The sequence below is a fragment of the Sander vitreus genome, chromosome 2, assembly GCF_031162955.1.
Source record: "Sander vitreus isolate 19-12246 chromosome 2, sanVit1, whole genome shotgun sequence".
Taxonomy (NCBI): domain Eukaryota; kingdom Metazoa; phylum Chordata; class Actinopteri; order Perciformes; family Percidae; genus Sander; species Sander vitreus.
The window spans coordinates 17,917,757-17,939,280 of record NC_135856.1 but is presented as its reverse complement, the minus strand read 5'-3'; the positions used below and the strand labels follow the sequence as shown (position 1 = coordinate 17,939,280).

At 38.4% G+C, this 21,524-nt stretch overlaps 2 protein-coding genes across 8 annotated transcripts in view; one reads left to right on the top strand and one right to left on the bottom strand.

The window, feature by feature from the left end:
• Positions 1-4,065: 4,065 nt before the first annotated feature.
• On the top strand, positions 4,066-4,688 carry LOC144529751 (retinal cone rhodopsin-sensitive cGMP 3',5'-cyclic phosphodiesterase subunit gamma-like). Its single transcript, XM_078269023.1, has 2 exons — positions 4,066-4,175; positions 4,571-4,688. The coding sequence occupies exons 1-2, from the start codon at positions 4,066-4,068 to the stop codon at positions 4,686-4,688; spliced, it is 228 nt and encodes a 75-aa protein (XP_078125149.1).
• A 1,415-nt stretch (positions 4,689-6,103) lies between these two features.
• Positions 6,104-21,524, bottom strand: part of rbfox2 (RNA binding fox-1 homolog 2) — a 37,171-nt gene continuing 21,750 nt past the window's right edge. For 2 of the 7 annotated variants that reach the window (XM_078281589.1, XM_078281630.1), the window contains 11 exons: positions 20,753-20,959; positions 19,704-19,871; positions 19,118-19,171; positions 18,904-18,996; positions 14,938-15,028; positions 14,101-14,157; positions 13,831-13,981; positions 13,206-13,251; positions 10,658-10,746; positions 10,235-10,307; positions 6,104-9,523 (listed from right to left, as the gene is read on the bottom strand). In XM_078281589.1, the coding sequence (XP_078137715.1) occupies positions 9,479-9,523; positions 10,235-10,307; positions 10,658-10,746; positions 13,206-13,251; positions 13,831-13,981; positions 14,101-14,157; positions 14,938-15,028; positions 18,904-18,996; positions 19,118-19,171; positions 19,704-19,871; positions 20,753-20,959 (1,074 nt within the window). In that variant the 3' untranslated portion in view covers positions 6,104-9,478. Of the gene's footprint in view, positions 9,524-10,234; positions 10,308-10,657; positions 10,747-12,698; positions 12,736-13,205; positions 13,252-13,830; positions 13,982-14,100; positions 14,158-14,937; positions 15,029-18,903; positions 18,997-19,117; positions 19,172-19,703; positions 19,875-20,752; positions 20,960-21,524 lie in introns of those variants that run through there. The other 5 variants (XM_078281584.1, XM_078281621.1, XM_078281597.1 and 2 more) reach the window with 4 other exon arrangements.

Genomic DNA, 21,524 nt, shown 5'->3' with positions numbered 1-21,524 from the left:
GAGCCTGGCTTGTTTCTCACTTTTGGTGTTCCTCTCTCTGTCTGGCCCTTTTTAAAGTCCTCCGAGCAGCTAATCCACTCAGATTGTTCTGTCTGCCAACTCTGCTCTGTCCTTTTCTGTACCAGCTCAGCCACAAATAGATGAGATCAAGGAGGGCCGTAAATAAATACAAGGTGTATTCCAAGTGACTGTAGATATATCAGTCAACATGTTGAATTGAAGTGAACTATTGAGATGTCATGTATTGGCAGGCGTGAGTGACAGTAATAAGCATGACTGTCAAGTTGAAGCCAAACAATCTGCTGAAAGATATCCATTGTCTTTCTGTCTGTCACAGCATGCCACATACATCAGTTATTTCACCCACACATACTGTACCCCTCTGCATTAAATTCTACAGTTCTTTATAGTACAAGTAACATTTGGCTCATTTGGGTTTAGCCACAGGAATACTTTATTTACAATATGAAAAATAACTGCATGTGTAAATCAATGTCATGGTTAATGTGGGTCACCTTTGTTTTTTACTATTCATCTACAAAAACAGTTGGGAATGGCTTTCCAAACAGGATCGTGATAATAGGCCACAAAGAAAAAAGAAGGGGAGCCGGCAAATGCAGAGAGGTAATTTATTATGTAGTATCTTATTATGCTAAATGTGCAGAAATACAGTCACTCAATAACTTGAGGAACACAAAAGGTGTGACTCAGCAGCTGCTCTGAAGCCTTTAATAAATATGCACAAGGTTATGTACAGTATACGTACTGTATGTTACACATACTTTTGTATATATATATATATGTGTGTGTTGTCTCACTTCTGTACGTTTTTGTATATTTTGCTAATGCTGCTCATCACTGTTTTTATTGTATGTCTTGTGTGTCAAATATTCCATTTGTAATGCGTTGTATGTAGTTTATCTTTGTGTGTTTTGCTAATGTTGCTTATTGCTGCTTTTATTATGTGTACAGCCCTTTGGGGCATGCTTTGTGATGTTGGGCTATCATAAACTTTTATTTGACTTGTCAAAGTATCTAAAATTGGCTCCGTGTTGACCAAGTACAACATAAAAGGCTCTTACATGGAATTGTTAGTGATTTAAACAAACGGAATAATATAATATTCGGTAACACTTTGACAGAAGCCATTCTGCCTAATGAGTATTTTTACTTTTGATTCTTTAAGTACATTTGGCTGATATATCTGTACTTTTACTTTTGTAACATTTTGAATTCAGGACTATTTGTAGACTGGTATTTCTAGTAAAGGGTCTGAGTACTTCTTCCACCACTACTACCCTATTTAATAATAATAATAATAATAATAATAATAAATATATATGTCTGATGGTATGGAATATATAGGCTAGTTTTAGTTCCCAGTTTTACATATGCAGTTTATTTACTGCCATGTAGAGATTTGAAAACAGCAATTTCCATGTGTCATGGCACGAGAATCAGAGCATGTGATGTAAGATCAGGGAATCCCTGACCCTGTTCAGGTGATCAATCACTTAGACAAATAAAGAACACTTACTTTAAGCATCCAGCACTTAATCTCTCGTCTCGTGGCACAGACTCGGGGTAAAGAGGGACAACACTGAGACAGATCTGCCAACTTAACTTAACTATTATTAATGTGACATGAAAACCAATAACTGAGGGTGGTCAAGCATTAAAGGCACACTTCGTGATTTGGTTATAGCATCCAATTATTCACTATTTATGTTATTTGACAAAGAAAATCTTAATTTAAAGTCCTCTTTCTAGCTTTGTCTAAATTACATAATGTACAATTGATATATATTTGTATAATTTAGCTTGACACATGTAAACTTGCAGAGCAGCAATAAGCAATAAGACATAAATAAAATATAACAATCGTGATGGAGATCTTGTTAAAAACGTTTCTGTCAAATTGTTATTTTCAAGCTTTAACAATCCACTGTTTATGTCTTAAAACTCAACTGTGAACTGAACGTATTGTTGCTGTAGAATAATGAATTATTCTTTTACAATTGTCATCTTCTTCTTTTTTAAACGCACCTATTCAGAAAAAAGAATCTTCATATAATCAGAATGAGGTACCAAAACAACTCATATCGTCCAGTAAATTCTTTTGTGTTTTTGTCAGAGATGCTTTATTATGTAACATTGCAGTTGTCTTCACATGGCATGACCCACACTTTTGAGCCCCTTTCCTAATCTAATAGAGCAGAGAGGTCAGAAAAACATAGATGAGCATGTCAGGGAGATTGGTAGGGAGGAGTATATAAGAAGACACCGGGGCAAAGACCAGACACAAACTGACCAGAGAGACACTGACCAGAAGCCAACTTGTGACTCCAAACAAACAGGTAAGATCAAACTCTGATCTTCTCTCAGCTGCCAGCGTTGGCTATCTTTCAATTCTGCTATAGGAATTACGGTCAGAGCGTAATTAAGAATGCAGTATCAGATAGATACCTTAAGGTACACATGTCGGGCTCTTTCAATTGTGACAAATTATTTTTGTAGACATAATTATCTCAGTTAAAGGAAGTTTTTCCTCACCGCAGTTGCACCACATGCATGCTCTTTGGATATTTGTTGGGTCTAGACCAAATTATAGTGTGGTCTAGACTTATCTATCTATCTATCTATCTATCTGTAAAGGAAAAAGCCTCAGAAGTCTCCTAGAAGCCAAATCTGTTTTTTAAAGCACCTGAAACCCTGATTGTTTGCTTTGGCTTTGTCTCCACCTTATAACTTAACTATATTTTGTTGTTATACTTTATGCATAATGTATATGTTTTATACTTTGCATCCTTTTGTGTTATATATTATCTTGTCTTTCTCTTTAAATTTTCTCCCTTTTGTAAGGCACTTTATAAATACAGCTTTGAAGTATTATTTAAGTAACATCTACTTAAATTACTTACTTTTTACCCCATGGAGGCCCCGGAATATGGGTATAAACTCCTCAGGAGCTATTTGTTTTAAATCTGCAGGTTTACGGCATGTTTTGCCATTAACTAACCTGAAAAAGAAAAAAGACATTTTCAGAACCATATATATCAGTGCTTGAAAAGCATGATTTGATAAAACAAAGTTTGATTTAATTAATGGAATGTTTGAAGTGGAGAAGGACCTTTGATTGCTGTCATTTTCAGCTCAGCATGTTTGATCAAATTGCACACCAGGACTTCTTTTACAAATTTCTGTTTGTCAATCGATGAGAATATTTAGTCCTAGTTGCATTTTAGTTCAGATGAGTCTTTGTTATCCTGGATGGGAAATCTGCTAATAGCATAGTAAAAAGATACATTGAACATTAGTAACATGCAAAAGCAGTAATGACATAAGTGATAGCAATAAGTAAGAACTAATTAAACAGACAACGCTAATAAATGAGAATGAGTAAGGAGAAAGAAACCAATAAGACAATGAAACAGGACTGTTTTGCTGTCAAGCAAACTCTAACTCACACTTGATACGTGCATTATATGAAATCATCCTCAATCATGTGATCTTTTCGTGCTTTTTTTCCTCCTGCCTATTGGGTTGTGAAATTTAGGAACCAACTGATTAACTGAGACTCTAAGGAAGAGTCCACCAAACTACACAATTTGTTTGCGTGTTCAAAGATGCCATCAGAGAGGTCAAAGTACATTTCTAGTGAAGTCCACGCCAATGCTGAGCTTTCCTGTAAGATAAGACTTGTAACTGAGGTCAGAGAAAAGCCGGATTAAAGCAGATTGCAAATTAGTTGTTACGAAATATAATTAGACTTAGGGTTTATTACTCATGTGTTGACTTCCGACTATGGAATTAAGTGATATTCTGGTCTCAAGATGTACACTCTGTAACTTGGCCAAGAGTAATCTTTAAAGCCAAGGTGTAAAAATAGACAAAGTTGTTTGCGTAACAGAGTCTGAAGGAGTTTTATGACAGCTTTAGTCAATTGTCTTACCTGGATATTCCACGCACAGAGCAGTGGGGCTTAGAGGAGTAGCAGGAGGAAGGGTCGTATGCATCAAGACTAACAAATTGACTGTTAATTGTTTTTCTCTCACAGCGTATAAGATGGCAGACACAGCCGTTGCAGCTCCCGCCGACAGGAAGGCCCCTCCCAAGTTCAAGCAGAGGACCACTCGTACCTTCAAGAGCAAGGCCCCGAAACCAGGCCAGAAGGGGTAAGATGACTTTAAAGTCACCAGTGGGGGAAAGAAACTAAGGACATTTACTCAAGTACTGTATTTAAGTACAATGTCGAGGTACTTGTACTTTACTTAAGTATTTTCATTATCGGCTACTTTATACTTCTACTCCACTGAAAGCTCATATTGAAAGATTGTGCTTTTTACTCCACCACATTTAGCTGACAAGTTACTTTTCAGATTAAGATTCTACATTTAAACAAAAATTATTATTTTATATCATTATTTTTGTATTGGTACTTTTACTTAAGTAAAGGATCTGGATACTTACTTCAACTTAATACTTCCAAAACTTAAAGTCACACATCCCAGGAAATTAAGACAAATGTTTGTTTTCTTTTTCAAAAAAATGAAAATGAATTTTCTTTCAGATTCGGAGACGATATCCCCGGCATGGAGGGTCTTGGCACAGACATCACTGTGGTTTGCCCATGGGAAGCCTTTGGGGACATGGAGCTCAGCGACCTGTCGAAATATGGAATCGTCTAGAAACCCTCACTCATTTTCACCACAACGATTTTACCTCCCTGCACAGATTTTCCTTTGCCCAGTCCTCGTCTCTCGCCCCGTTTTCCTTCACTTGACCTGATGAAACATTGCACAAAATTATTACCCAAAGCTGATCCAAAATGTGGCAAATATTATTTTAAAAAGTTATATAGTGCAATTATTTATTTATACATGCTTTACTGAGATGTACATGAATGGAGCAACAACTCAAAATTTTGAAAGACAACCATCTAAATCTGTTTAGCAGTATATCACCACTAAACCTTTGGTCCTCTCCTGCCTTTTCTACTCCATAACCTCATTCTCTTTGAAACTATTCATTTTTAATATACAGCTGTTTATGATTATATATATTTCTATTTTTATGAGACTATAAATGTAAATTTGTGCACCCTATCAATAGGATAGTGAGTTGAACTGTCAATAAATATTGTTCCCCAAAGAAATGGTGTATTTTTTAAGCACACAGTAGAACTTTATTTGAATTTCTAATTCATCCTGAAGAAAATAATGGAAGACAAAACCTATAACAAATAATATAATATCTGCATCATAAAAGCTGCTATAATCAATGTTTATAATCGGTCAGTCCACCACTTTAGTCCAGACTGAAATAGGCCTATCTCAACAACTACAGGATGGATTGCCATGAAATGTTCATTCATGGCTTCCAGATAACGTACAGTAGGCCTATCCCAATGACACTGGACATCCCTCGAGTTTCTTTTTATGAAATTAGGTACACATTCTGCTCTGTTCAAAAATGTTATTTGTCCAGCACAATGACAAAATACCTGCAAAACCAATGGCATTCCCATCATGCCTCAGCTGTACGTTTAAGTGCTAATTAACCAATGTTGATTGCTATCATTAAAGCTGCTGAACATTAGGATGTTAGCGTTAATAGGAGCATGTTAGCATGTAGTGCTTTTCAGACCACTCTAGTGTCTTTCAGCTCATTGTTTCGATTTTCCAGCCTGCATGTTTATGGTTCAGTCTCACCAACATAGTTTGAAGCAGGAAGCTGTTTTAAACAAAAAACTCTGATAAACCCACTGTATGCTATGTATAAACAATGCTTAAAGTAGTCAATTTATGACCAGACACATCAAATGGATGCTAATGTTGCTCTGTATCTGCTGGATATGTAAATTAACTGTTTGCAAACAAGTTTCCATATCATCTTAAAAGATGATCATGTAAGTGCTGTGCGTTTCCACTGCCATCAAGCAGCCAAAGAAATCTGCTGCAGGTTTAATGTTTCCGACTTGGTGATCAATACTAAGATTTAAATTAATAATCAGCACTACTGGCACTGTCTGTGTGTACAATAATGTAAGAAACTACAAAATAACACTCATATAATACAAAAACAAAACAACCTGAAAGCATGATCACAACAAAACATTTTTATATAAAACATTCTATATGGACATTCAATAACAAACAAAAAACAATGGCAGTCAAGGGGAATATAGACATGACAGAGGAAGAGGACTGTTCATTGAGAAACCATAGCAACTATGAAGACTGGCCACATAGTTTACTATAATACAGTGGCAAGAAAACCATGACAGGAAAATGAAGCTGCCACGTGTTATTTTGTGCGGCAGCCGTTTTGTTTGTCTGCAGGCCTTTTTGCCAAACAGTACTGTGCTCTTTGTTGTGTTAGCTAGCTTTAAACTGCTAGCTGCCGGTTATTCTCCATAGAGTTTAGTGGTAAAGAAAAACGCAACTGGACTCGGCTGCTCAGGAGTCAAATATGAAAGACACAATATTCATGCAAAACTTTTTTTTTTACTTGAGAAGTATCATTCATGCTGGTTTGTCCATGCCTTCAGTGGCTTTATAAGTCCATCTTTGTGTAATGTGTGTTGCACTTCTCAAGTTGAGAACCAGAACGTGCTGGGGACTCTAAGTTAGCATCTTTGGCTAAGTTTCTTTTTTTTGTCCAGAGCACATTCTATAATAAGTTGATATTACAAATAAAATGTTGAATGTCATGACAAAATCAACAGCAGCACATTTAATAGAAAAAAAACACCTTATTGACCTGTTTTTCAAATGTGAGAAATGAAAAACACAACTGTGACTTTGCATTTAGCTATTTAGGTAGAAAAAAAAACATAAGGGCCCCATTTAACACACAACTTAGATCATATCCCACAATGACATTTTGTTTTCACCATGTAGGAATATTAACCTGCTTATGCATGAGATAATGCTTTCAGACATTTTACCGGATATCTTCAAACAAATCTGGAGCGACCATGCTGGCCGAGCTGACAGATTACCACTGAAATGTAAGGAGTCTGCTTCAAACAAAACAATAACTATTCAAATAAATGAAAAACTCAAGAACACAGTTGGTTTTAACCAAAGTGCTACACGCCTATGTTCATTCATTCCAATGTCTCAATCACCTCTAAAATATGGACACAAAAAAAAGAAAAATCCAGCCGTTCCTGTATATTTGAAATATGATCAAATGTCATGCTAACGGATCCTATAATCAACCCAAAAAAAACAACAACAAAAAACAACAGTAGCCCGGATTGACTGAATATTTAACCAAGAGAACAAAAGTTTGGTAGGGTTACATGCATACCTTTAGTTTTGTCACTTCTTAGTAGGGCTGGGTATCTGTAAATAAACCAGTACCAAGTAGTATTGAAACTTCTTCAGTCAAACGACACCTGCATTAGATCCTTTTTGTACCCAGATCTAGAAATAAAATGACTTTATTTTGCAGCAGTTCGTGTAGTCTGTTTTGCTTGCAGCCAATGACTTCAACCGTTCGATTTAATGCAATGTGTAATTGGCCCACTACCACAGCAGCTTCAACCATACAGTCTGTGGTGGTGAAGTCGAGCGTGGTGTATTTGACGGAGTTGGCAGTTCAGCGTGCAGAGATGACACCAAAGATGTTTAAAAGTGTGGCTACACTATAAACATAAAATGCATTAAATGCGGAAGGATTATTTTCCCATAAAGTATTGGCATTTGTATCACTTTAAGGGTACTGGAATTGATACTGGTATTTCCATTTTAAACAAAACCCAGCCCTACTTCTCAGGTACGCTCTCTGCTCAAGATCTTATCTCAAAATAAAAAAAAAAAACAACTTGAAATTTAACTTGCACCTTACTGGAGAAGGAACAACACTTACAGATATATAAAAAAGAAGAAAAAAAAATGGAAGATGAAAAAGAAGTAAATAAAGACAGCCATAAGATTATGATAATAACAATAACATAATATATTTATACATACGGCAGAAAAATGTGCTTTCTACAAATCTTTGGAACAAAAACAAAAGCCAAAAAAAAGCCACGTTTTGGAAATATAGAATACAACGGTATAGAAATATGCACAATAGTATGGTGTTTTGCATTTAAATATTTTCTATTAACTCACCGACAGAATCTCTCTCTTGCTCAGTAATAGCTGCTGGCAGCATCTCGAACACATTTATCTACTAAAGTATGTTTCAGGAAGACTCATTCAATGTTGGACTTTGCTCTATAAAAGATGGAGCATGAGGGGAAAATCCAAATAATAAATCTCTACATTAAAGAATCAAAAAAATACTTGAACCTCAGGGTTGTGGGTGGATGATATTGTTCAATCTAAAGCTAAAAATCAACTACAGAAGACAATGTTTTAGTGTTGAACTCTTTGTAGTGTTTTAGTGGTGGTTGCACAGAGTGTAGTGAGATCCTATACATGAGAAGGATGATGTGAGACTATAGTTGTGTCATATAGTCAAAAAAAAGAATATAGATGCTCATTTTCTGATTTTAACCCCAAGGTTCACTGCTGGATCTACATGTCCCGTAACAGTAGTGGCAGCCAAATCAAACAAAGTAATGTTTTATAAGAATATTAATGAGAATAATTACAATAATAATAGTAATAATAATAATAATTTGGTAGCTTTTTTCTCTAAACTAATTTCTTTGCATATCATAACAATTTTAAGTTTAAAGGTTCACCATTTCCGCATACTAAGAAAACTTGAGGTAAGGAACCGCTCTAATAACCCTCCCTACCTTCAGCTTTCAGACGTGATTTCTGAAGCATTATAAACCGTCACATATCATCCATCCAAGCCACCATGTTCAGTCTCCCTCTACCAGAACACAGCAAGAATGGAAATCCTCTTTCATTGCTATCCGCCCAAATTATGAAAATCCACCAGTGGGTGTTTTTATCATTTTAGTGACTCTCCATTCATTTCAAAATGTTTTTAGGCTATTTCGATGAACCTTCCTGCTTCCTACCGCTGCGCCATTTTGTGGCCACATCGATTTCTCTTTTTCCTTAAATGTTAAGTGTGTGCAGGCCACACAGCACTCAGCTCTTTCTCATACATGGTTGACAGCTGTTTAAATGTCAGTTATCCACATACAGCCTTTGGAAGAACATCTGGGCTCCATCACAAGTCTTGTGCTGCTGAGTGCCAAGGGATTAAGAAGGGGGGGGACTATATTACAGCCGTGCAAGAGGGAAGGTGGCCATTTTAAGTCTTTATTTTTTTTTTTCTTTTTTTATGTAAAGGCCATCTGTCAGTCTTTAATACAGCATTCCTCTATTTCTGTAGTAGCGTATATAAGAAAACGTGGGACTGCTCTGGGGTGGGATCTGAAATATCTTTGTTGTGGTCGACTCCACTTTGAAACTGGGTGCAGTCCACCTCCACAACAACAGAGGGAGCTCTTTCAGAGTAATTCAATGGAAGAGGCGAGCTCCTGGGAAAAGTAGTGTCTTTAGTAAGGGGCAAATCTGCTGTAGCCTCCCCTGTACAGTGTGGCCTGTGAAACAACAAATGATAAACATTAAGTTAATAGAATCTTCTCAAAATGACATTATTCATTTAATTATCAGTCTAGAGATATTCTATATCTTCCTTTATATCAATAAATTCCATAAAAAGACCAAAACCAACAATGAATTGATCGTACTAACGAGTATTCTGTGTAGCCAAACCCTGATGTATCTCATCCCTATGTGTCGCAGACCTCCAAAAACTAAAAATACATCAATGAGCCACACTGTTGCACTGGGTGACCATAACCCTTTATTAAAAATAAATTATATATGTATGACCCTTTTTGAATATTTACATCTTCAGTGGAAACTAATCCAATCAAAATTAAGTAAAATTAACTTTATTTATGTAGCACTTTACCCACAACACAGTTGATCCAAAGTGCTTTACAGAAAACAGGAAAAAAAAGAAGGAAACACACAATGTGAGAGAAGAAAAACAGAGTGATGGTAATTAGTAATGATAATAACAATAATAGTAAAAGCACAGGTCACACAGAAGTTTGGTACAGCTAGAAGCTAATGGGCTTGGGGAGAACCACAGAGAGGAAAAGGACGTTCTAAAGTATTGAGAGACGGATGAACACATTGTTGGCTTTGCACATTCATGGGAATTGTTGACAATAGGAAAAATATAGAATATTACTTGCCTTATCCTTTGAATGCTTGACAATATATGGGCTTTAGGGACTTACCATGGCTCCGACACCATAGGCAGCTGGGGCGAGCGCAGCATGGTAGGGGTCTGCTGTGTAAACTCGTCCGTAGCTATCAGAAAACAAAACCGTCAAACATGAGGTATCCCATTATATTATGTAAAAATAGCACAAGGTAACTAATATACTGTAACTGCAAGAGAAAAAGGGTTTTTTTGTTTTCAAAAATGCACCCCCTGGTTTATGATTTGTGTAGGAATGAAACCCCAAACTACTTCAAGTTAACCTAGTCTTGATAATTGTATTGATTTTAAATGTGCTTTGAAAATAAAGTGACTTGACTACTTAGTGACAGAGGACAGTGCTTCAAGCAAGCAGCCAACATATAGAGACACGTGACCTCGTTCTGCAGGTTTTGGCCCGTCAGAGGAGGCCTCAAGGTGTGCTGGGCATCCCACTCACCTGTCACTGTAAGCTGCTGCTGCAGCCGCCGCTGCTGCTGGAGTTGCTACCGCAGTTGGCTGGGCGTAACGATATGCTGCATAGCCGCCCTGTGATGAGGCAATGAAGCGGAGAGAGACAGAAAGGGGTAGTGTGTGTGTGATAGAATAGAAATATACAATGAAGGGGCAGGTGGGACGAAACAGAAACAATAGTAAATTATTGTTAAAAATGTGCTGTATTTTTCTTTACACACTAACAGACTAGTAGTTAATCTAAAGGGTTACATTGTGATAAAAACTGCTGAGAAGAGAGTGAAAGATTAACAAGCAGACAGTCAGCAAAACTGGCTAATCTGGTGCAGTACAGCATTCACAAGGATGTAGCTCAGGCTCTGTGTGGGTCTCTCCCTCCATGACTAACCTAGGGAAAAAAAACTCTTTAATTGTATATGATGTGTTTGTAGCATTCCCCTGTTCATTATCCTTCCCACTGTGTGTTGGACATGGAGGGAGAGAGTTCATACCCATAACTGGGCCCCACCCCAGTTCCCCCACCAAAAACACACAGTTAAAGAAAGGGGAAGGGGTGGCAAGATGATTGTGTCATTATTTAGGTTTGGATGAACAGCTGATGAACATACACAAATCTACAGGTGTAAGAAGACAGTCAGCCAGACGGATTAAAAAGGGCACACTCACACACGCTTACATGGCCAGCGACCAATCACTAACAGAAACAGCATGCTTTCCCAAACTCAGAACGTACAGCGTATTAGGCCAAACATCCCTATCAAAAACAAACACCGCTGCAGTCTACCCTAAAGGATCAGTCACAACCAAGTCCCCGCATTCAGGACCACACAGTTGCTGCTATGGGAGGAAGGTTGGACTGGGGAAGAGGAAGGGTTAAGGAACATGACATGTACAGAAGAAGAGGAGGAAAGAAGAAGGAAGAAGAAGAAGAAGAAGAAGAAGAAGAAGGAAGAAGAAGAAGAAAAGGAAGAAGAGGAAGAAGAAGTTTTAATTATTGACAAAAAATACAGAATAAAGAGAGCGAGAAGAAGTGAAATAAAGAATGACACAAAAAGGGGGTTTATAGACAGAAAGAAAAAGACGGCAGGAAAGAGTGGGGGTTGGGAGAGGAGTCAGCCTTGTAAATATGTCTGCATGCCGACATTGAATCAGTTAGCATGCCACAGGTGAAACAGATAGGGAGATTCCTGGAAGGGGTCTGAAGTAACTGCTGACAGAAACGGTCCTACATCCCCCTGACTACTGGAGAAGTCTCAGGTTTTAATGTCATTATTCATGTCCTATTTATTTCGTGTTTCTATTTCAAGCATGGCAATGCAGCTTGCTGACAACTAATAATTCATATGTAAAGCATGTGCACAATAAATAGTTTAAGGGTGAATTAATAAAAAAAATATAACAAAAAGACGGCATGTCCTGGCTTGAAATCCCAGTTTTGGACAATCTTCTGATTTTGGAATAAAAATGTGTGATGAAAATGTCAAATAATATACTACAATGTGTTTTAATGTATCTTGCCACAAGCACATAGTGAAAAGTATTGAATTCTAAGAGTAATTTTGCTGTGGGGTGTCACCTAGGGATGATGCCAAAATAAGACAAAATGTCTTTGTTTTCATACGGAGGAAAATAATAAGCTGGTGTACAAAATGCACATAGTTAGCTGGATGTATTGTCATAGAAAAGACTTGAAAACTTTATCATAAGTGCAGATTTTGGTTAAAGAAGGTGACCCACTGTTCAAGTATTGACCTTCAATACTGCACATAATTTAGCCAAACATGTATATCCAACTACGATAATTTGTGAATGAACGTTTTATGTAGTATATTCTTTGCAAATTCTGATTTCAACTTAATTCTTTTCTCCCCCTTCCGCAACTCCACCCATGTCAGAATCCAGTGAGTTAGTAGAAGAAGACAGAGAAGGCATTTCAATCTCAGATGGTCAATAATGTCTAGCAGCACGCAGTCATTGGAGACGAGGAGGATGCACACTGGCTCTCACACAGAGTGTGTAAACCCTACCTGGGGCAATCTGCCACTAATGTCCTGAAACACTAGTCTACAGAGAGAACAGAAACAGCTATTGTCAACCTGGTCTCACACACACACACACACACACACACACACTCAAAATCACATTGGTACAAACTAAACTCACAAATGCACAGAGACAAACCCGAGAGAAGTCTACTCGTGAATGAACACTTTCATGAAAGTGTGTGTGCTGCAGAGTGCTCCTATTTTTAAATTTGTATGCATTATTGAAGGAACATTTCATATGAGTACAATATATGACAACAAAAGTGATGAGTTGAATGTATATGTAATTATAAGTAAAAACAATATAAATAAGATAATTTAAGATTAAGAAGTCAGGGAAACATAAAATGACTGTGTTGAATCAAAACACCTAAAAGTACACGTCTCTACGGGTTTGGTCCGTGCCGTGTCACACTTGAAAGCCCACAGGCAAGAGGGGGAAAACGTAGGTGAGGAGTGAGGCAGTAGAGGAGAGAGAGGTATACTTACATAGAGATCAGCTGCACTGTAAAAGCCATCCTGATAGGCCATCACACTGAGAGAGAGAGAGAGACGAGAAAGGAAGGAAAAGAAGAGGAGCGGTGGAGTCGAAACAACAAAAAAATGGTGTGATGCGCCACCATGTGGGCATTGCAGAAAACAACAAACAAGAGTGACGATTGGGGGAGAGAGAGGTGAGAGAACGGTGCCAAACAGATTGTGGAAGAGAGAAAAGAAATAAGGGTGAGATTATTACACACCGTGCAACATGCAAGACAAAATACCACCTCTTTGCATTTTACTTTAGAGTGATACTACAGTTACTTCAGCAGGTGAGACAAACGTCTATTAAAAGAAAATACTACTCAATTTGATCACTAAAGTATGATATCATTATCACCTTTGAGGTACAAGGAAATGGTATTTCAGTTCAGCAAACTTTCATTTTCAATATCTTCATAAAAACATATTCGAACACACAGCATGCACAATTATGACATTGTTTTTAAACTAAGTGAAGACATGCATTTAATAAGACAATCATATGCATAACTTTACATCTAGTTTTTATTATCAATAGAAGTTTACTGGTTTAGTTATCAGTTTTTACATATGTTTATGTATATGTGTTTACCCAGGGTAGGTGGGGATGGCAGGTTGTGGCACAGCTGCCCTGACTGCGCTGTAGACGGGCCGGGCACGACCCCGGAGATGAGCGCCTCGAAAGGTTGCAGCGGTAGAGGCGGCTGCTGCCGCTGCTGCTGCTGGGTATGGAAACCCCGGAACTGAGACACATAGAAGGTAGAAAGAGGAGGGTCTTTAATACCTTGAGGATTATAATGTTATTTGTGCATCTTGTCTCCATCAGTCTCGTTAAATATGAAGCTAATCCTTGTTGTCATACCTGTATAGAGTTCAGGGCTGTACATGGCTCCAACCATGGGACTCAACTTCCATCCAGCTACAGTCAACAAAACAACAACAATGTACATTTAAAGCAATATTTGACTGAAGCAATCAGACATTTTATGAGTTGTGCATATGTTCACAGTGATCTTTGCTGTTCATTGTGTTGTTTATTGAAAAGAGAGGATGTACATATAAGCTTTCTGACGGTCTGTCTGCATAGGGCACATCTGTGAGAGCTTTCACTCAGTGCCACTACCAGGACAGTACAATTCAGTATTTTTTATATTATATATATATATATATATATATATATATATATATATATATATATATATATATATATATATATATATATATATAGTAGAGTCACATCATTAGAATAAATTGTTAATTATAAAAATATATTGTTATTGTTTTACGAAGTTCTATTGTCCAACTTTAAGGGGAGACTAAATGCAAAACATATTTTTTTTAATGCACTGGTCAATTTTGTTTCCATAACATGATTTCTTTTTAAACTCGTGGAAAGAAAACATTTATTTTACTATACTCTCTCTTAAATTCACTAAAAGTTAGCACTAGATATTTGCTATACTCAATACACATTTGCGTATTGAAACATTAATTTTCAGAAAAATAATAAACATGTTTACCCTATTCACCTGTTGTGTCCCTTAAAAGAGTAACTGAGGCTTTTGTTTTGTGTGACGTAATGCATTTCATTGGAAACCAATACTTTTATCTATATTGTGATAATAATTATAGCCATATTACCCAGCCCAGACACCATTTATCAAAAGAATCAGCTGTTGTTAAGTCCAAAGTGCACTACCGTATGGTAGAGTTGCGAGGCCCTCTCCATTAGAGTAAGGGGTGGTCGTCATCTTCTTGTTCGTCATCACTCTGGCTGTGGCATTATTTACCTGGACACCAGAAAAAGTGGTCAGGGGCTAAGTCAACGTAGTTTAACGGATAAACAAGCTTTGAGGAATTATCAAAATGATGCAGAATCCGATCACATTATAATTTGGGTTTTAAGTTTTCTTAAACTGAATGTATTTTGTGATACATGAGGGAGATACTCTGCACAGGATGATCAGAGTTCCATAATGAGGTTTCATTATACTTGAAACAGTGGTTTTTAACTTATGACAGAGGTTAATTCTGTTGATGAGCAGCGATGGTATTTGATGCATGCGCTTCTTTTGAAGGAGAAAGACATTGAAAACAAGGATCCTGGTGAGTAAGTCAGGCAGTTTTGCACACAAACAATGCAACCATTGGCACACAGAACAAAGAAAACAAAATATTTCAGGATAAAAGCATTCAAAAAGAAATCCAAGACCATTATATTGCTACCTTTAAAAAAAAAGGAGGGAAAAAGAAGGTGAATTAAGCGGCAGATTCATCAGTTGAACACAATGCAAAAAACATCAATCAAAGAGTTCATAAACAAATTACACGCAGCCAATCAAGAGCGCATCACATCACCAGAAGTGAGCAAAACTAGCCAATCAGCAAGCATCAGATGCAGCAAGAGACCAATCAAAAAAGGTTGGCAGCCCTCCCAATCCAATAAACATCTTACAGAAAAAGTAGGGAGGGGAGGGAGAGAGAACGACAGAGAAAAGACAGAAATATGGAGGGATGCAGGAGGAGGAGCCAGTCCACATGAAAAGACACAGAAAAACACATACATGATGTGGAGAAGAGACAGAGAGTGAACAATCCATCCAAATGTGCAATTATTCTAATGAACAAACAGAAACCACAAGATGCAATACACACACATACAAAAATACATCTGACCGTTTGCCTATATTGGATCTAACTGTACAGGAGCAACAATGGAGAAATGATAAATAGAGCAAGAACGAATACAGAGAGAGAGAGAGAGAGAGAGAGAGAGAGAGAGAGAGAAGTCTAGATAAAAGATGGGGGGATGCAAATATCATTCCTCAACAAAATCAAATCAAACCATGGTTGTGAAACACTGCCAGGCATTCCAGATCAGTGTCGCACACCAGAGAGACCTCGAAGCACACAACCACCAACACACACACCATCCAGAACCAAACTGATCAAAAAGTAAAACAAGGACACCTCTTTACAGAAATCAGAAAAAAGAAAAGTTGCCGTTACTTAATCAGTGGCACAATTTTTTAAGTTTGCTTTGCTGGGGTCTATAAATTAATTCATGGCAGCTTTTTTTCTTCTTTTCTTTCTTAAAATAGCTCAAATGCTAAAAGTGTTCATATTACATATGAAAAGTAGACTTGCTTTGAAGTAGAATAAGCTTGCATCCTTTTTGGGGTGCACACTATTGATCCATACATATATACACACACACACATATATATATATATATATATATATATACTATATACATATATACATCATGTATATATATATATATCTATATATATATGAATGTTGAGTCAAAAAAGCCATACCTCTACAACTGTCTGCAGTCTACAAAGTGGCACAGAAAGTGATCATCAAGTACTACAGTACACCATGATACAGACAACTATTATCCTCTCTCCTGTAAAGCTAACATAGCACTCATGCTTCAGCATGCTGTCCCACTAAAGGTGCAAAAATGCAGCTATTGGCTGACACATGACACAGAGAGATGACATAGTACTATATGGCGTCATACAGATGACGAGAAAGAGAGTAAACCATGCAGGATACAGCTCTGGAATTAAATGCTGAATGCAGTTAGAGAGGTGATTGGAATGAATGCATAAGAAGTGGTAGTCATAGTCGTTGCACTTGCAGATAGATGCAGTACATTCAGTTATACAAGTGGCCTTTATAATGCCATGCGATCAATGGCTAATCTCGTAATCGTTTCATTCACCACCTCCCCAATCAATCAGAGGATTAGCCAATCAGGTTCTGTCAATCAATAAAGCTCCCCTCAGTAAAGGAGTCCTTCATTTGGATGTTGGTTGCATTTTATTTTAAGTTTTGACAGTTGGGGTGGGGGGAGGGGTCATTCAAAGATGATGCCATGTGTACACAACTTACCGTTGCCAGGGAAACGGCGTGAGGACACGCGAGCAGTTACCGTGGAGACTGACAACAACAACAACATACAAAAATCATCAGGGAAGTAGAGAAAATATATGTAAGAAAGAAATGATAAACCAAATAAAATTAAATAAAAACAAACAAAACGAGGTAATGAAAAGCAACCCCCACCATGTGGTAGAGAGGAAGTGATGTAACAGGTCACGTGTCAACAGTCACCTACAAGTATCAGCCATTTGACAACTATCTAGCCTTTACTGGTTAAAATCCACTACAAACACAGATCATAAAAGTTGATAAAGGAGCAAACAAATGGAAACTTGTAACTTGGAAAATTGTCAGAAATTAAAATCTACCTTGGGAGGGAAACTATCTGTTATTACTGCCCAAATTATAATCAAATATCTGACAAAATAATCACTCAAACAAACATGATCTCATTCTTCAATGTTTATGCTACCTGACTACATTACAGGACAGGGAAATGGACAGAGATATGGGGGAGGGATGGACAGCAGAAATGCAGGTGCATATGGGGACACACAAATAGAGAGACAGACAGACTGGCCTGGTGAAAAAGAGTGGAGACAGAGATGGAGGAGAACCAATAAATAAAAAGAAATAAAAAAGAGAGGGAACGACAGCTAGCTATTGCATTCTCTTCACATGTTCATTCTCTTTCCGCCCTCCATATTTTTATTCTTTCACACCCCCACACAGAGACAGAGAAGAGTGCAAGACATTCGAGACCATGCAGAGGAGCTTTAGTAGCAAGTAAAAATAAAAAAGAAAGCGTGATTTGAAAATCAAGAGCCAGACCAAATGGCGAAAGCATGGTGTATCTGATCTCCAAGGCCATTTGCAACTGAAATCTGAGCTCATGCTGACAAAAAAAAAGATGTCACAAAATGCACTTCCATATGATCTGGTGTTCTTTTCAGGAGTGCTGGTTACAAGTGTGTGTGTGTAAACAAAAATAGATTTTTTTTAACCATTCATCTCGCACGTCTGAAATTAAACAGTCAGCTTTGTTGAAGCATCAGAAATGACACCACATCATGGCAGTCTCATTCCCAAAAAACTCCCCATCATGCATTTTAACACAAAAACTGCTACCCAGAGTCACCCGTGTAGTATTAACTGAGAGTGAAAAACTCCATGGCAATATCTGACCTTATGGTCAATCCATGCAACATACAGTACCCTGTTACAGACACCAGCAAGCACTTTTTTTGAGAGGAAAATAACTGAGAGGCTATTAACTGCCCTTCCAGTCATTAACAACCATAAACCAAAAATGGCCACCCATCATGATCATGGAAAAAGGAATGCTGGTGATGGAAAATGTGCAGGAAAACCAAAAACAGAAAAGATCCTACATGCTGTGACAGAAGCAAATATAGTCAGCGACCGTGTCGTAGTGACGTCTTACCGGCCATGCCTGTTGTGTAGCCACTCCACCCAGCATGCTTTGCAAACCACACAGCTTTAAGATCAAGGTGCAATGGACAGCCCACAACATCAACAACAACAACAGCATAAACATCGACAGGAAGTGCCATCAAAATAGACGTCTGTGCGCATGGCACCACTGCACCATGCTATAGTGAAGCCAGAGAGGTTAGAGTTGAACACATACAGCCACCCAGAAACCTTCTCTGGGGCAGAAACGACCAGAACAAACTCATTGTCGGACATGGAGGGGAAACAGAGGAGAAAATGGTCGCCATTTCAAAAAAAGGCGAGGGTGGTGAGTTACCTCGATTTTACGTCCTTCCACCAGCGTACCGTGAAGCTTCTCTCTGGCCCTCTCTGCATCTGCACTTGTCTCGAATGTTACAAAACCGAAGCCCTGCAAGCAAAGGAGACGAGGAATTTGGAAAAAGAAAAGAAGGTGGAGAGCGACAAAATAGATGGTAAGCTTTTGCTGAGCTCATTAACACATTTTTAAATTACACATTCCAACTTCCTACCTTGGATCCCCTCTCATTGAAAATGATCTCGACGTCGAGGATTTTGCCATATTGCTAAAAGATAAAAAGTAGAAGATGATGAAGAGGCTGAACAAGCATGTCTAGTACTGCATCTTGCCACTGGGTGTCAGCACTGTTCAACCATGATGAGCTGGCACCCAGCCAGCTTTGGCAGTCTTTTCTTCCACCATATCTTCCTTGCCTCTGCTTATTTCTCTGCACCACATTTTAGAGACATTTCTCTTACAAAAAAAGCAGAGCATAAAAGGCCCAGATTGTTACATCTGGCTTTAAATAATCTTTCTACAAGATAACATTCAAGTAGAGGTTTAGATTTTTTGTCAAATAGTACAAAAACGGATTCCTTTTAGCTAAAAACAGATATGACAGAGCCTTATTGTAATTTAACATCCCACTTGAGGACAAGAAATAAACAGTAAAAATCTGAGAACACAGTGCTGATGCCAATAGATTGGTCCCTAGAGTCATTATTTTTACTCACTGCATGCTTTAAATACAAATTTATACAATACAAAATTATTTGATTATGAATAATGGAAAAGGGGGAATGTTGTGGTCTACATACCCCAAACATCTGCCGTAGGTCGGGATCTCGGAAGCGGAAGGGGATGTTGGACACGTGAAGGCGTTTGGGGGTCCCCTTGGCGTCTGAATCATCCCCGATGCTCCCTCCACCACCTAAGCCTCCTGAGCCAACAACTGACTGACCGTCAATCTGGGAGGAGCCATCTGACTGCTGGGACAGACGGACAGGGTAGAAAGGACGGAAGAAGGTAGAGTTTATTGTTTACACAGTAGTTGTAGGCCTGCAACAAACAATTACATGCCATCTATTAATCTGCCTGTTATTTTCTAGATTCATTGATTAATCTTTTTGTCAGAAAATTGTGAAAAATGCCCACCATTTCACAGAACCCAAAGTAACGTCTTTAAAGTGCTCCTTTTGTCCAACCAACAGTCGATAACCCAGAGATATTACATTTAAGACGATATAAAAAACTGGCATTTAAGAAGCTGAATATTTGGTCATTTTTTCTTGAAAAGTAACTTAACCTGATTTAACTTTATTATACAGAGAGGTGTTTATGGTATTTAGCCTACCCTCAATTATATAAATGGGGTGGACGAAACAATAGAAACACCCAATACGGTTCCACAGCACCCCAAACTACTAGCTTCCAAAATGACAATACAGTTAAATCAACCCCTCTAAGAACAGTTTCTATAAAATCAGAACTTTGTAACCATGAGGATGGCAGCATTTATAACAGTACTGTATTAGTTTTAGCTATAGGTGTATCTAATAAACTGGCAACTGAATGTAAATACAGTAATCCGTCTGTAGTGTGGACAGAAGACTGAGCTTGAGCAACAGAGAAGCAGTTGTAAAAATATAACATATTACTACAACTAGTAGTAAGTAGTAATATGTTTTAGTTTCTGGACAAATTTACACTCTCCCTCATCACTCATTTACATCCCCTATTGTGTATCTCTCCACCTCTGCTACATCTGCTGAAGCCTCTCTAAGCTAACACATATTCCTCCACACTCTTGGAGCCCTCTCAAGACAAAGACATGATGTAGGCTGCACACAGAGGAAGAGGCACTCACTTGGCCACTGAGGCTGTTGGCAACATTGGTGGCGCTGTTCGCTGCTCCACCAGCTTCCACAGGGCCCTGGACGGCCCCCGCTGCATACAGGCTGCCCCCATAATCCAGTGCCAGGCCGTTCTGTGGGGGTGGCGGTGGAGGTGGAGGGAATGCAGAGAAAGGTGGAGGTATGAGTCCCTCCTGACCGCCAGCACTATCCTGAGAGCCCTGTTGAAGAAAGAGTGAGGAAGGAGTGAAAGGTAAAGTAGCCGGCTGGCTAACTTCCACGGTATCTTTTACTGAGAGCATCACCCGACCACACAGAGACCACTTTCCTGAGAGCTTCAGTCTAAAAGTCATACAAGCTTGTGTGTGTGTGTGTGTGTGTGTGTGTGTGTGTGTGTGTGTGTGTGTGTGTGTAAATGCGTGCATGTTTCCACACCCCCCACCGATTAAATATTCACTGCAGTCACATCTATTATTGAGGGTCAGATGCCTCCATACTCAGTGTTGTACAATGGTGAGTGTCTAACGCCTGCACACACACTGACAAACGCCTCTGCACACAAACCACCTTTGACATGCAAACACCCACACACCTAAACGCTCACACAAAGACCAACTATTAGTACATTATTACCCCAAGAAAACACACACACACACACACACACACACCCTAAATGGTAATAGTTCAAGAGCGGAGGGCGACAGCAGGGACAGGAGAGAACATGGGGGATGGGACGATAAAAGGTGATGAGTGATAGAAGAAGCATGGCCCTGCCTCTGATCCATA